Source organism: Malus sylvestris, chromosome 17 (assembly GCF_916048215.2).
Source record: "Malus sylvestris chromosome 17, drMalSylv7.2, whole genome shotgun sequence".
NCBI classification, from domain to species: domain Eukaryota; kingdom Viridiplantae; phylum Streptophyta; class Magnoliopsida; order Rosales; family Rosaceae; genus Malus; species Malus sylvestris.
Window position 1 is genome coordinate 51,804 of NC_062276.1, and position 15,295 is coordinate 67,098.

At 38.2% G+C, this 15,295-nt stretch overlaps 2 protein-coding genes across 2 annotated transcripts; both read right to left on the reverse strand.

Moving 5' to 3' along the window:
* Positions 1 to 1,187: 1,187 nt before the first annotated feature.
* LOC126612218 (DEAD-box ATP-dependent RNA helicase 41) lies at positions 1,188 to 3,706 on the reverse strand. Its single transcript, XM_050280579.1, has 3 exons — positions 3,587 to 3,706; positions 3,284 to 3,375; positions 1,188 to 3,063 (listed from the first exon to the last, which is right to left on the reverse strand). Exons 2-3 carry the CDS (start codon positions 3,339 to 3,341, stop codon positions 1,523 to 1,525), a joined length of 1,599 nt encoding a protein of 532 aa, XP_050136536.1. The 5' UTR covers positions 3,342 to 3,375; positions 3,587 to 3,706; the 3' UTR covers positions 1,188 to 1,522.
* An 8,081-nt stretch (positions 3,707 to 11,787) lies between these two features.
* Positions 11,788 to 13,072, reverse strand: LOC126609932 (uncharacterized). The gene has a single exon (XM_050277865.1). The coding sequence runs from the start codon at positions 12,716 to 12,718 to the stop codon at positions 12,023 to 12,025; it is 696 nt and encodes a 231-aa protein (XP_050133822.1). The 5' UTR covers positions 12,719 to 13,072; the 3' UTR covers positions 11,788 to 12,022.
* Between the last annotated feature and the right edge of the window lie 2,223 nt (positions 13,073 to 15,295).

Sequence of the window (15,295 nt, forward strand, 5' to 3'; positions counted from 1 at the left end):
TATTTCCGTATGTATTCATTTCCAGTAGGGTGGGCACTTGGAATCGAAAATCGAAACTTAAACACGAATCAAATTGAACCGAACCGAACGGTTCGGTTTTGCAGTTTTAAAACGGTTGCAGTTTCGAAACCAAACCGTAGTTAGGAAAACGGTTTGGTTTCGGTTTTGGGTTTTCAAAACCAAATCGAAACCGAAACCGCACCATATAGTAAATGTCATGTTTTAATTGATTCTTTATTAGAGTCCATACATTTATAGTATAGACTCAACTACACAGTGTATGCCATAGTCCGGCGGCAATGTTTTTCACTTTAGTTTCTGACAATGATTTCACATAACTTGGTCTTAGCTGATCTATTGTATTCCCTTACCCGCACTGGATCAAAATGGGAAAAGAAGAGAAATGCAGCAGGTAAATAACAAGAACGAGAAAAGGAAAATGCGGTTCTAATTGAAAATCTAATCAGTAGTACTCCTAATTATCAAAGTATACAAGAAGAGCAATCAATTCTCTCAATTCCGCTCAAAGAGCATAAGACCTTGACTAGCATAGCTAGCTCACCTGTAAAGGCAAGCCCCGCTTTAGCATAAGACCTTGTGCTCGTCCTAAACAACCAGCACAAATCTGTAAAAGCAAGCCCCCTTTAGCTACCAGTTTTGGAATATGGTTGCTACCGTGACTGGAGAAAAAAAGCACTCAACATTTTCCCTTCCTTCTCGGACCAAAATCAGAAGAACCAAAAACCCAAGGAGAAAAAAGAAAAAAATTCTCAAAAACCGAACCGAAACCGTTTGAAACCGCACCAAACTGCACCGCGTCCACGCCTAATTTCCAGCCATTTTTTTTTTTAACTAAATGATGTGTCATCAATAAGAGATAAACACATGAACCAACACTTAATAATCCAATTATCTATAATCACATCATTTAGTTTGCAAATTTAATTTTCAAAATTTGATTTCCTTAGGATTACTCTTTTTGCCAAATCCACCTATCACCGTCTCCTAGCAAGACCCTGTCTCAATTGAGGTTGTTTGTTTGATGTTAAGGATTGAATTGAATATCAACGAAAAAATTGAATGGCAACCAACGAATGCTAATATTGTCGTAGAAGATAAATTAGTCAACATTTCAAAGCCATTATCCATTTCAATCCAATCTTAGACACCAGGACCTTGGATCGAGCTTGAACGAGATCAAATTTAATTCGTTTCAGTTCAATTTGAAGGCACGAGATGACAATAGTTGTTGTAAACAGCCTATCTACAAACTCAAATCACATGTATTCGCAGCCAAATTTCACACACACACATCTCCATTGCAAGTGCAAACAGCTGCTTGGCTGTAAAGCCTGAAATCCGCAAACTATCCCTGCTAATCGTATTATAATCCATAACCACCCAGCAAAATCTTGTATTAGCAAGAATGACATTGCAGCGTTACTCTGTTTTGGTAAATGTATCTAACTTAACCAATTCCCTGAATCCAGAGTAATATGGAATAGAACAATACGAAATTTCATCAATCATGCTTTCTCTTTCTCTGGCCTCCGCCAATGGAGTATGGGCGTGCCATATACCGTGAATTAACAAGCTCCCGAGGTATAGCTGCACCAGAAGATCTCAAAACTTCAACTAATTCTGGAAACAAGTTCTTATTCTCCTCACTCACAAATACAATTGCTGTACCCTCTTCTCCCAATCTAGATGCTCTACCAATCTGATGGACATACTCCTTAACGGAGTTGGGCATGTCAAACACAATAACCTGTCTCACACTCAGGAGATCAACCCCACGGCCTAAAATCCCAGTGGCTACAATAACAGGAACCTCACCCATTAAGAAAGAGCTCATGATATCTCTCCTCTCTTTCATGGATTTCTCCCCATGGATCGACAAAGCTTTCACCCCAGTGGTGACTGTAATTGCACTAGATAGGAGATCTGCCCCAAGTCTTGATCCCACATAAACCACCACAGGCGGCATAAAATGCTGCTTGCTCATCAATATGTCAAAAAGCTTTTGCTTTTTTTGCTTTGACTCAACCCAGATGGGTAGTTGCTTCACAGCCTTATTTGGCCTGTTGGGATTGCCAACAAAGACTACGGCAACATCTTTTGCCATACAGCTTGCCATCTTCTCTATATCTGGGGAGACTGTTGCAGAATACAGTAAAACCTGGGGTTGCGATAAAGCCCTAAATATCTGCATTACCTGATCCCGGAAGCCCCTTTGAAGCATGCAGTCCACTTCATCAAGTGCGAAAATCCTTACATCATCCAGTTCTATATCATTCTTCGTTAAAAGATCTATCAGCCTGCCCGGAGTTCCCACAATGAGCTCCACTCCTTGCTGAAGGCGGTGAAGTTGTCTGGCCATTGCATCACCACCAACCACGAGTGCTGTTTTAAAAGGCAAACCCCTTCCGAGCAACTTAGCCTGCTCCTCAACTTGTATGCAGAGCTCTCTGGTTGGTGTTAGAACCATTGCTAATGGCCTCTTTTGGTCTGTGGACTGCTGAAAGCGAAGGTTTGCACAAAGAGAAACAATTGGAACCAAAAAGGAAGCAGTTTTACCAGAGCCCGTCTCAGCAGAAACAAGCAAACTTTTGCCACTCAAAGCAGCTGGGATTGCTTGCATCTGGACTGGTGTAGGCAGTTCAAAGCCTGCAGCCTCTATATTTTGGAGGAGCTTTTGAGGACAATTACACGAAGAGAATGACAAGATTGGTGTTGGAACTAAGTCTCCCTTCACATGAATTCCAAGTCTTGTTCTAAGCAAATCAGTGTGGTCGGCAGATAAGAATTGAGATCGGGATTGAGCACCAGAATCTCTAACATAAAAGCACTCATCAGTAGCGGGTAATGTTTTGGGAGGTGGGAGGTTGAGTGGCAAATGGGGGACGACCACTTTACATAAGAGAGTTTGTTTGCATTCCAAACTGCAAATGTCATCGTCTGTCTGATGGCATATGTACTCACCATAACGGTTACATATAACACATTTAGGCTCCCCTGGAAGAGCTTCTCTTTGGTCTCTGGACCTTTCTTTCACTTTATCATCTGCAGGCAAGCATCAGAGGGAGAATGGAAACCATGAATATGCATAAGTTGGGTTGGGAGAACGGATTATGATCTTGTATTACTTATTTTAATTTATCATTTGCGGGCAAGCACCAGAGAGACTGACTGGCTGACTTTCGAAATAAGTTAAAAAATCAAGTAATGATTGGAATGGGAACAAAAATAATTACGATTTCATTGCAATTTGAAATAGCAGTACCTTGAATGCCAACGACTGAAGTATTGCTGCATCGGTCATCATTCTTTCTGTGTTCCATTGTATTTGAACAATCACATCACATCACATGGGCACTGCAAACAAACAAACACCAACCAAATATTGCAATTGCAAAAGAATTCTAGAATAATATCAGACACAGTGATGCACAGCAGCCAAAAACTCTCCTCAACGACGACATTGAGAAGTGAAACCAAAAGATGAGGAGCATCGGAGCATCGGAGCATCAGACCATCCCCAATTTTAGTCGATTCCGACATAACCCAATCACAACAGATTACATACCTTGGAATTAGAATTGGTATTGGTATTCGAATAGCCACCAGCCACCAGCCACCAGCCGTCTCCGTCTTTTGTAAAACGGATTCTGAATTCGGAACAATTTTATCAACTACGGTCTCTCTGTTTGAGACTGCCAAGTCTTACTTATGAATATAGAGGCCCAACTGGTAGATATGTCTAAGCCCAGGCCTATTTCTGTGTAATTGTTTTCTTTTGGGCTTCGGCCCTCCTCAACAATTTAAATTACATTTTTCACTCAACGATTTAAATCACTTTTAAAAGGAAAAGTTGTAAAGTGCTTGTAGCATGAGTGGTTAAGAGTGTTTAATTCTCATTTTTCACTTTAAAGTATTACCATTATATCAATTTGTAACTTTGGTTTGATTGATTGTATGATAATTCATAAATTGATGAAGTGGTAAGCTCAAGACACTTAAATGGGCTAAGCCGCATTTGCACCACATTAACAAATTAGAAGCATAACCCATTTTGAAATTCACCACAAACGATGTTCAGGAAGGGAAACGACTAAATTAGCCAAAATCTCATCCTACATCATTTTTAGTGATTAAGGGCTTCCAAGGAAGAGAGTTCAGAAAGGAAACGATATGTTAGACTTTCATGTCATTAAATTAGTATTCTCATGCCAAAATTTGGATAAAATTATCATAAACTAGAATAGAAAATTAGAGCAATGATCTTTGAACTTTGATCAAATTAGAGCTTTGGTTTATGAACTTAAAATCCGTAATTTATGATCCCTAAAATTGTCATAATATGGAGCAATAATCCTTTTATCTTGATAACTCTGTTAGAACTTATGTCTCTTATTTGCCATTTTAAACTTATTTTGCATTAAAGTTTAATGTTGTTACCCAAAAGAATTATTACTCAATATTGTAACAAGTTCAGAGACCCGTAATACTCAAGGAACAAAGTTTCATTGAGTCAAATCCAAAAACAAATGCCCCAAATTTCTTTAAACTAAAAAGGTGGGTTAAAATTCTATAGAGAGTAAGCCCTCTGTATTGACTATATTTGGGTTGAATCTCAGTTTTCCAATACCTTACACTACAAAAAAAAAATTAATTCTTTGGTAAAGTTTCCGCCGGGATAAAACTGAATTTTGCCGCAATAAATAACTTTTTCCGACAAATGTCATTTTGTCGGGAGAAGTTTTGTTGTGAAAACAAGTTGTTATTATTATTATTATTATTATTATTATTTTAATTAGGTTCACATCCCTTATTTTCATATTACATTTAAACCTTATTACCTTTTTATTTTAGATTAACGTCATTTGACTGATTCCATGTCATCATTTTAGCATTTAAAATGTTACACATCATCATAAATGAAATCTCATCCCTTTATGCATTTAAGGCAAAATAAACTATATGAGTAAGTTTAAAACAAGGAAAATCCATTTGAACTCCTCCATTCTTCTTCTTCCCTTATGCACATCCGGAATCTACAACACCCCAAACCCAATTTTCTCCATTTTTTTCTCCATTTCTGAATTGATCCAATGCATATATGTTGAATTGTGATTAAAATACAAATTAGCATCAATAATTTTATCGGCTTTTGAGATTTGTGTGGCATAGGCAAGGCAACGCAAGCATCGCTTTCTCAAAGAATTTGGTTGATTCAAACATGCAGAGACTGTAGAGTGAGCGGGCTATGTGAAATTTGTACCATTCTGAAGTCATCTTCTTTTGTTCTTTATATTTTTTTCTTTTCCTTTTATTATTATATATTAGTCTTGATTATTCAATGTCTGGTTGGCTACACTTATATCCATGGGTACATTTTTAATCTACATGTTTCGTTCTAATATATCTATTGCTATAATATGTTTTGGTTTGTTCAAATTTGTTTTACATAAATATATGGATACTATTGTGGCCTATATTTAACTGACAGGGGAAGGGGGGCTAGCGGCATAGAGAGAGATGTGTTTGTAGGGTTGTGTAGAGGATGTGTTATCCCCCTACGCAATGTCTTTATTTATAGTGGGGTGTGATATCCACACACCCCATTTTACTTCTCACACACCTTTTTAATTTTTGGCCGTCGAATCGGATGAATTGAAGAAGATCAACTGACAAAAATTATCAAGGGGTGTGTGAGAAGTAAAATGGGGTATGTGGATAGCAAACCCCTTTATAGTAATAAGAGGAAGAAGAAATCACTCTCCTCCAAGGAATACAAGTTCTAACATGGAAGAATAACTAGAATCAAATCTAATTTAGGATTTACACAATCACACTTAAATAAGAAGTTTATAACAGGTAAAAAGTTTTTGGAGAATATTATGTAAAATGGTTTTTAAGGTTGCTGCATTTTATGTACCCACATAATCATGCCTATAAAACAATGGTAGGATGTACCTTCTTTTCCTTGAGTTTTTAAATGTACCCATGGGTGTTCTTGTAAATTCGGTATGTACCCATATACTATTTATGTTATGGGTACATATATTATTTTTGGTCTAAGTTCGTGGGTACATTGCTTTTGTATGTATGAATTCATGGGGTGTATTATTTTCCTTAATACTACTCAATGAAATTCACAAAAATATGTGCATTGTGCATGAATTTTTATTGTAGAAATTGTTTTTATTTTAATTTTTAAGTCTCATAATTCGTGAGATTTGTACATATATATCCTATAAATTTTTGAATTTTTAAAATTTAAAATTTCTTTTAGACTTGATCGATTGATTGAATCTCATAATACTAGGATTTTGAATTACATAAAATCTTGGATTTAAATCCCTTAAATGTTGGACTGCAATTAATATTTTAAATTACAGTTTTCTATTTAAGATATCAAAAAGATGACATGGAAATATAGTAATACTAATACGCTGAGGTGTACAAAGTCAAAGGATTTTGATAAAAAAATAAAAAAAACAATAAGATTTCAATCTAACAATGTTGACTGTGTTAATATGTATGCAGATATATCAGAGAGAGAATTATCAAGAACTTAGTGAGAGAAAGTAAGCAGAGAGAGAGAGATGAATATCTGTATTATGTATTTCTTACTCATGAAGTCATTACATTTAGACTTATATAGCAGCTCAAATACATGTAACTAACTAACTAACTAAATGCACAATCTATTGACAAGTGTCATAATCCCACACACATATATATCCTAACAGCCCCCCACAATCTCAGGTTTGGATGAACCAAGCATGAGATTGGTACAATGAGACCGAAACAAAGGAGAACTAAGGCCTTTTGTAAGGATATCCGCAAACTGCTCCCTGGAAGAAACAAACTGAACCAGGAGACGATGTTGAGCAACCCTTTCACGCACAAAGTGAACATCTATCTCAATGTGCTTCGTACGCTGATGTTGAACAGGATTGAAGGACAAAGCTATGGCGGACAAATTATCACAAAAGAGAACTGGAGCTGTCGGAAGTGGGATGTGCAGAAACTGAAGAAGCTGTTGGAGCCAATCAAGTTCAGCGGAAGTGGAAGACATGGCCCGATATTCCGCCTCGGTAGAGGATCGTGACACGGTATGCTGCTTCTTAGATGACCAGGAAATGGGATTGCCACCTAAGAACACAACTAGGCCCGTTGTAGACCGTCGATCATTAGGGTCACCAGCCCAGTCTGCATCACTAAAAGCTTTTAACTGTAAGTCACTAGCAGAGTATGATATACCAAAGGTCATAGTACCCTTTAAGTATCGCAGTATTCGTTTGACTGCAGTATAGTGAGAAATCATAGGAGCCTGCATAAACTGACACACTTGATGAACAGAAAAAGCAATGTCCGGCCGGGTGAAAGTAAGATACTGCAATGCACCTACTATACTTCGATAAGCTGCCGGATTGTTGAAAGGAGAACCATCATCCTTGAGTAAGCGATTGTTAGGTAAGCAAGGTGTATCACACGGCTTGCAATCAACCATTTCTGCCTTCTGTAATAACTCCTGTATATACTTGGTCTGAGACAAGAAAAAACCTGGACCAATTCGATCAATTTGAATGCCAAGGAAGTAGTGCAGATTGCCCAGATCTTTAATATCAAATTCATGTGTAAGAGAGTCAATGACCTGTTGAATGATAGAAGAAGCACTGCCGGTGACAATTATGTCATCAACATAGAGTAGGAGAATGACAATCTCAGTACCAATGTGCTTAACAAACAGAGAAGAATCAGCATAAGTGGAAGTAAAACCAAGAGAAGGCAGAAAATTGGTGAACCGTTCATTCCATGCCCGAGGTGCCTGTTTCAAACCATATAAGGATTTGTGTAGTTTGCATACAAACTCAGGATGAGTGGGATCTTCAAACCCCGGAGGCTGAGCCATATATACCTCTTCGTGCAACAAGCCATGGAGGAAGGCATTTTTAACATCGAGCTGCCTTAATGACCAATTAAAATGGGCAGCCAAAGCTAATATTAAGCGAATAGTAGTAGGCTTGATTACGGGGCTAAACGTTTCCCCATAATCCAGGCCAGGTTCTTGACTAAAGCCCTTGGCTACCAGCCGAGCTTTATGCCGAGAAATAGAACCATCAGAGTTCTTCTTAAGCTTGAAAATCCATTTGCAGCCCACTAAGTTTTTCTGAAAAGGTAAAGGAACCAAACTCCAAGTGTCTTGAGTATGCAGGGCCTCAATTTCTTCTTGCATAGCGTTATACCAAACAGGGACCTTGAGGGCAGATTTATAAGTGGCAGGCTCACACAGAGACAAATCAACATAACCGGAAGCATTGAGAGAGCTGAGGAAAGCTTTCTTCTTCACAATACCATTCTTGCTCCGAGTTTGCATAGGATGCATATTTAAAGTAGCAATAGGCAACACCGGTTGTAGATGATTAGGACCAAACTCAGGATCCACAGGGAGTAAGGAGGAAGAGCTTGCTGAGACAGTAATGGACGGAGAAGATGAAGCATCTGTGGTATTCAAAGTAGAAGAGTCGAGGGTGGAAAGTGGTGGAGGAGGGATGATATACGGTATTGATGCAGCTACTAAGGGTAATGAAGGATGAATATCAGAAGTGACACACTTAGACTGAGCTAGTAATTGTTGATACGGAAATATGGATTCATCAAACACAACATGCCGAGATATAAAGATCCTCCCCTTCAAGACATCAAAACAAATAAAGCCTTTATATTTAGAGGCATACCCCAGAAAAACACACTAAGTTGTTTTAGGTTGTAATTTGGAAGTGTTATAGGGCTTTAGTAAAGGAAAACACGAACACCCAAAAACTCTAAGATGAGTAATCACAGGAGATGTACCAAAGAGTAACTCAAATGGAGACTTATGATTTAAAACTGGTGTAGGCATCCTATTGATTAAATAGGCAGCAGCTTGACAAGCAAAAGACCAAAACTGAGATGGAAGTTTAGCATATTGCAGCAGGGTAATAGTAGTTTCTATAAGATTCCTATGTTTTCTTTCGGCTAAGCCGTTTTGCTCAGGAGTGTATGGACAAGAAATTTGATGTACCATCCCTTTGGCTTTGAGAAAAGCTTGTAGTTTATGACTTATATACTCCCCCCCACCATCTGTTTGTAAACACTGAATGGTTGCAGAAAACTGAGCTTGAACAAAGGCATAAAATGAGACAAATGTATCAAAAAACTCTGATTTATTTATAAGTGGGAATACCCAACAGAATCTAGTACATTCATCAATGATAGTTACATAGAATTTGAAACCATCAATTGAATTACAGGGTGCAGGGCCCCAAAGATCACTGTGTACAACTTCAAAAGGTATTTGAGATTGATGAGTACTAGATTGAAAAGGCAATTTGGTAAACTTTCCTTCTAGACAACTATGACAGACTGAGGGTACATCATCCTTGGAACACCGAATATTAGCTTTATTGAGCATAGTAGACACAATATTATTGGTAGGGTGACCTAACCTACTATGCCAAAGAGATGAACTAATGAGCTGTCCCAGAAATGCAGAAACCTTGAATTTACTCGGGGAATAAGAACCAGGATGTTTGGCAAGGGATGAGATGGGATAAAGTCCATTACTGCATAGCCCTTTGTAGAGAATCCTCCCTGTGGCCTTGTCCTGAATCCAAAAACAGAACGCATCAAAAATCAACCAGCAGTTGTTATCAAGACAGATTCTATGCACTGATAATAAATTCTGAGACAATTTGGGCACATATAAAACAGAATTTAATTTGATAGGATGAACTGGTGTATGAATAACAGTGCTGCCAACATGAGATACTGTCAAACCTTCTCCATTAGCAGTGTGAATTGTCTCATTGGTTGGATATGGAGAGGCTAAAGACAGGTTACTGAGCTCAGTGGTCATGTGATTCGTAGCCCCAGAATCAGCAAGCCAAATTTGAGGGGAAGACTGAGATGAAGATGCCTGAGAAGAGGATGGAACCACTGTATGCATGGCTTGCATCGCAGGTTGAGAAGGGAACTGAGGTGCTGAAGGAGCATAGGAGTACTGAGCCATAGATGGGTGCTGTGGACCAATGTATGAAGGACCTTTATCATTGTAAAAACAAAACCAAGTTGTGTGGTTGTTCTTTCCACAAATCTGACAACTAGATTTATCCACTGTCTTGGAGTTACAAAATGGTGCAGTATGACCATATGCATTACACAACTGACAAAACACAGATTGAACAAAAGGCACAGTTGGAGATGGACCAAGAACACCAGATGTAGGAACATGATTCTGATTAAAGAACTGTGGTCTTGATGCAGGATACCGATACCCTGGATTGAACTTTCCTTTACCCTTCTGCCTGTTATTGGCAAACTGTCTGAAACCACCAGTATGACCATTAGATGAGCCATTAGAAGAACTATAGGGCACATGACCAGGTTGTGATTGAGTGTGATAAGACTTAGGTTCAGATATGGTATTGGTATTAGCAACCAAGGCAGACAAAAAACTGAGATGAAACATTGCTCTCCACAATTAGTTCTTCTGCGAGTAATTGAGACCTAAAGTCTTTAAGAGAAATGACACTTTCCCGTCCTCGAATAACACATCGAAAAGTATTGTACTCAAGAGGTAAACCATTAAGGGCCAAGATGACAATATCCTCATCAGCAAAGTAAACTCCAGCAGCAGACAAGTAATCTCGAGCCTCCTTAATGCGCTGCAAATATTTAGACACAGAATCTGAACCTTTCTTAATGGTTTGCAGATTCGATTTCATCTGAAAGATGCTGGTTCTTGAAACAGTAGAAAACTGTTCTTTCAACCGATTCCAAAGATCACAGGCACTAGAACTTCCAATAGCACAGGAAATGGCAGCAGGTGATAAAGTCGCAGTAATCAGTTGCATCAAGGCTCTATCATGCAGTTTCCAAACAACATATGCATCATTCTCAAGTTGAGAAGAAGAATTACCAGATACCATACCAGAGTCACTCGAATTAACAAGAAATCGAGGAGGACAGAGATTAGAACCATCAACAAACTGCATAATCCCATGACCTTCTAACAACAATTGCATTTGAAATTGCCAATTCAAGTAATTTGTATCATCAAGCTTAATATTCACAGATGTAGGAATTGTGGAAATAAGAGCAGTAATTGGAGATTGAAGAATCTGAAGTTGTGATGCAGTTACCATATTGGCAAAGTTCGAAGAACAACTTGTCACTGAGACACCAAAACAAACACCTGGTGTGCAGCAAATCTTCAACACAACGTCACAGATCCCAATTTGCAGCAAACCCTAGAAATGAAGAGAAGAAGAAGAGTGTACTCGTACAAAGAAAGAACACAATCACGAGCAGCAACGACGCCGAAACACGTAGAGAAGAAAACCGGCGAATGATATTATATCAATTTGGAGAAGCGGAAGAAATCAGAAGGATCGAACAGAGTAGCGTTAGCTGATCCGGCGATTGATACCATGTTAATATGTATGCAGATATATCAGAGAGAGAATTATCAAGAACTTAGTGAGAGAAAGTAAGCAGAGAGAGAGAGATGAATATCTGTATTATGTATTTCTTACTCATGAAGTCATTACATTTAGACTTATATAGCAGCTCAAATACATGTAACTAACTAACTAACTAAATGCACAATCTATTGACAAGTGTCATAATCCCACACACATATATATCCTAACAGACTGGAACCAAAATGACATTTTTTTTTTGTCAAACAATAAATAATTGTTAGATTAGCCACTGACGAAATTTGAACTCATGCCGTCATGCAAACTTTCAAGGTTAATTTCACGAGTTTCTAACTTTCTTTCACATAACTAGCAAAGATTTTTACATCTAAACACTTATCTTTCCTCCCTAAAATAGCAAAATAATTTACTCTCCGTCCATAGTTTTTGCACCTAGCTATCTAAAACGAAGCAATAGCTATATGCCTATATAAGCCAGGTAAGCGCGCGCGTAGTAGGTAGGTCGATCAGGCAACAGTGTGGATGAGCTCCTACTGCTGCTGCTGGTGCCTCTTGAAGGAGTGCTGCCTCTGAATTCTGATTTGGCGGTGGAACCTTCTTATGAACAAGTCTGCCACGTGGTCTATTTCTTCTTCGAGACTGAATTCCTGGCCGGCCTCTTGCTTTGAGTTCTTGACAATATCTATCACAGATCCAAACTGATCATCGTCCGAGTCGAACAGCGAGTGGGTCAGATCTGGGTACTTTTCTGCATCATTGATAACGACGTGGTCCTCCGACGTAGTAATGTAATCGTGATCATGATGATCAGTTGGAGTACTAATAATAGTATTATCATGAACCGGCCGCGGCTGCTGCAGGTGGGACTGGGATTCATGGAACGACATTAATATTATACTATGATCATTATTAATAATACTGTTGCTGTTCTGGTACTGATGATCTTGATTAATACCATCATCGTCATCATCTTCTTCTTCTTCCAGCTGCTGATGATCATCATGATGATCAGAGTCGTCAGAGTGGCCAAACAAAGCGTGGAGCTTGTGAGAGATGGAGGTGATCATCACCAACTTGTTGTTGCTCAGCAACGAGAATATGATGATTCGAGCCTTTATGGCCCTGGTTTTTCTCTTGAGAGCCTCTAGGGTTTTACCCTTGCCCATTGAGCTTACCGCACCTATTATCTGCTTCACTAATGCTGCACATACTTTCTTCTTCATCATCTTTCTTAATCTCAGCTAGCGCAGCAACTATTGCTCGATCGATCTGCACTTAATTTCTCAAAGCACACGTACGCCACAAGCCTGCAGCTGCTGGGAATGATCGCAGCGCTGTTGAGAGAGAGAGAGAGAGAGAGAGAGAGAGAGATACACACTATTGATTTGTACGCAGGCGCATTGCAATTATCTAGCTACGTGGTGTGCGTATGGGTTTTTATATAGTTTTGTCTATATAGATATATAATGACACATGGTCATGCTATAGAGTTATGTTTACATGCAATTGGCTAGCTGTATATCATTTTTATGGGACAGAGAGAAAGAGTGGGAGTTAAGAAAAGCAAAAGTAAAAAAAGTGAAAGTGATGGTTAAAGTGATTGATTGTGCTAGCTAAATATTCTTATTTCTTACTTTGTAAGGAAATTAATATTGGAGGATTTTTGTTTTAATTTAGCAAGTGGTGTATTATTTTAGTAGTCAATAAATTTTGTTTTAATTTATTGTGTTTTGGATTTAAAATTTTCTTTTTTTTAATGTAAGGTTAGCTTAAAATTACACATAATAAAAATCATTTGATAATTCAAACTTCAAACAAATTATGTCACTGTATAGTCGGGCAGAAATCGTAATCAACTAAAAAAAAGCACATACACCACCACCAAAGGAAAAAAGCACCAACGATTATATTTCAACTTTGGCTTTATCAAGAATAATGACAAAAATATATAATAAAATGATTAGATGCCTCTCGGTTCTAGGCAGCTCTAGCTTTAGTATCTAGTGGGTGCAACTTTAGGAAATCAGGTGCCTCAATTTAAATTTTGTCCATGTTTGACTAGTGGTCATACGTTGCTTAGCCGGGGTATTTATTATTATTTTTCTTTAAAATTCAAAAGAAAAGTACTATGAAGATTAAATTGTATTTGTTGTAGGCTTATTTGACTGAAGTGTATTTAGCAATAGAGAAGGAGATAGGTTGGGGGCAAGAGAGAGAAGAGAGAGATTTAATTGTGAGGTGTGTGTTGTATCACCCAATTGTGCCTTTATTTATAGTATTAGGATATGTTAAATCCTTACCTAATAAGATTACAACTCTAATAAGATATTAACTACTAAGGGGAATATTCAAAGATATCCTAGATATACTAGGATTTACACAATCACATTCTTATTCTAAAAATGACTGCAACGCTCCCCTTGAGTGTGTAAATACTCAAACAAAACATCACATCAGATCTTCAACAGTTGAGGTAGAACAGTTTATGAAATCGGCGGCACAACGAGCGAATGCGAATCTCAAATATAAAGAAAGTATGCATTGGTAGTAAAACTCACAAAATATCGCTATAGTAAAACCTAAGGCAGGTGAAAACCCATAGACTAAGGAGAAAAATGAGAAGTATGCATAATATCTAAAACAAACGTCAAATAGGATGAAAGTAGTGAACTCAACAGAGTATGATCATCCCATGATGGGTGCCTCATCAAAACCTCGTTAGATAGCAAAAACCCAGTGAGAAAAATGCTCATAATTGTAGGAAAAAGAGTACATAAAGATCAAGTGAGTATGTTAAGGATATTCCCCCTGAGTTAGACATAACTTCCAAATAAGAGAACTACAAGCAATTCAACTTAAATAATTTACGCATATTGATTCCTTGGACGAGCTTTTGAAAAGTATACTCAGCCAATGACTTGGTAAAAAGATCAGCCAAGTTATCCTAAGTTTGGATTTGCTTAACTTCAATGTTATGATGTTGTTGTTGCTGGTGAGAATAAAAGAACTTCGATGCTATGTGCTTGGTGTTGTCTCCCTTGATGTATCCCTTCTTTAACTGCTCGATACATATTGCATTGTCTTCAAAGATCATCGTAGGAAGATCAACGACGGTAGTAAGACCACTAGTGCTTCGAATATGTTCCATGACTGCTCTCAACCAAAAGCACTCAAGATATATGGTTCGAAGAAGTCGTAACTAGCGTTTGCTTGTTAGATCTCCAAGATATAGCGATGTTTCCAACAGTAAAGGCATAACCCGTTTGAGAACGTGCCCTATATTGGTCAAATAGATAACTAGCATCTACATAACCAACAAGGCGAGAATCAACCCAACGACCGAGGGGGGCGGCGACTTCTCTCGAGGATTTGTGACAAACCCAAATCCGTTGTGCCCTTGAAGTAGCGAAAAATGTCTTTAACATCATTCCAGTGTATGCGTGTAGGCACATTGCTGTATCTAGCCAAAAGATTCACAGCGAAGGAGATGTCAGGTCTAGTACATTGAGCCAAGTACAATAAAGCACCAATTGCACTTAATTATGGAACTTCAGGCTCCAAAATCTCTTCCTCATCCTTCTTAGGACGGAAGGGATCTCGTTTAGCATTTAGAATCCGAACGCCATATGAGTACTCGAAAGCTTCACTTTATTCTCATTAAAACGTCGCAACATTCTTTAAGTGTAGTTCGATTGATGTTCTAGGATTCCATCCAAACAATGCTCGATCTCTAGGCCGAGACAATATCGAGTTTTCCCAAGATTTTTCATCTCAAATTTCGATTTCAAGTGAACGACAATTTC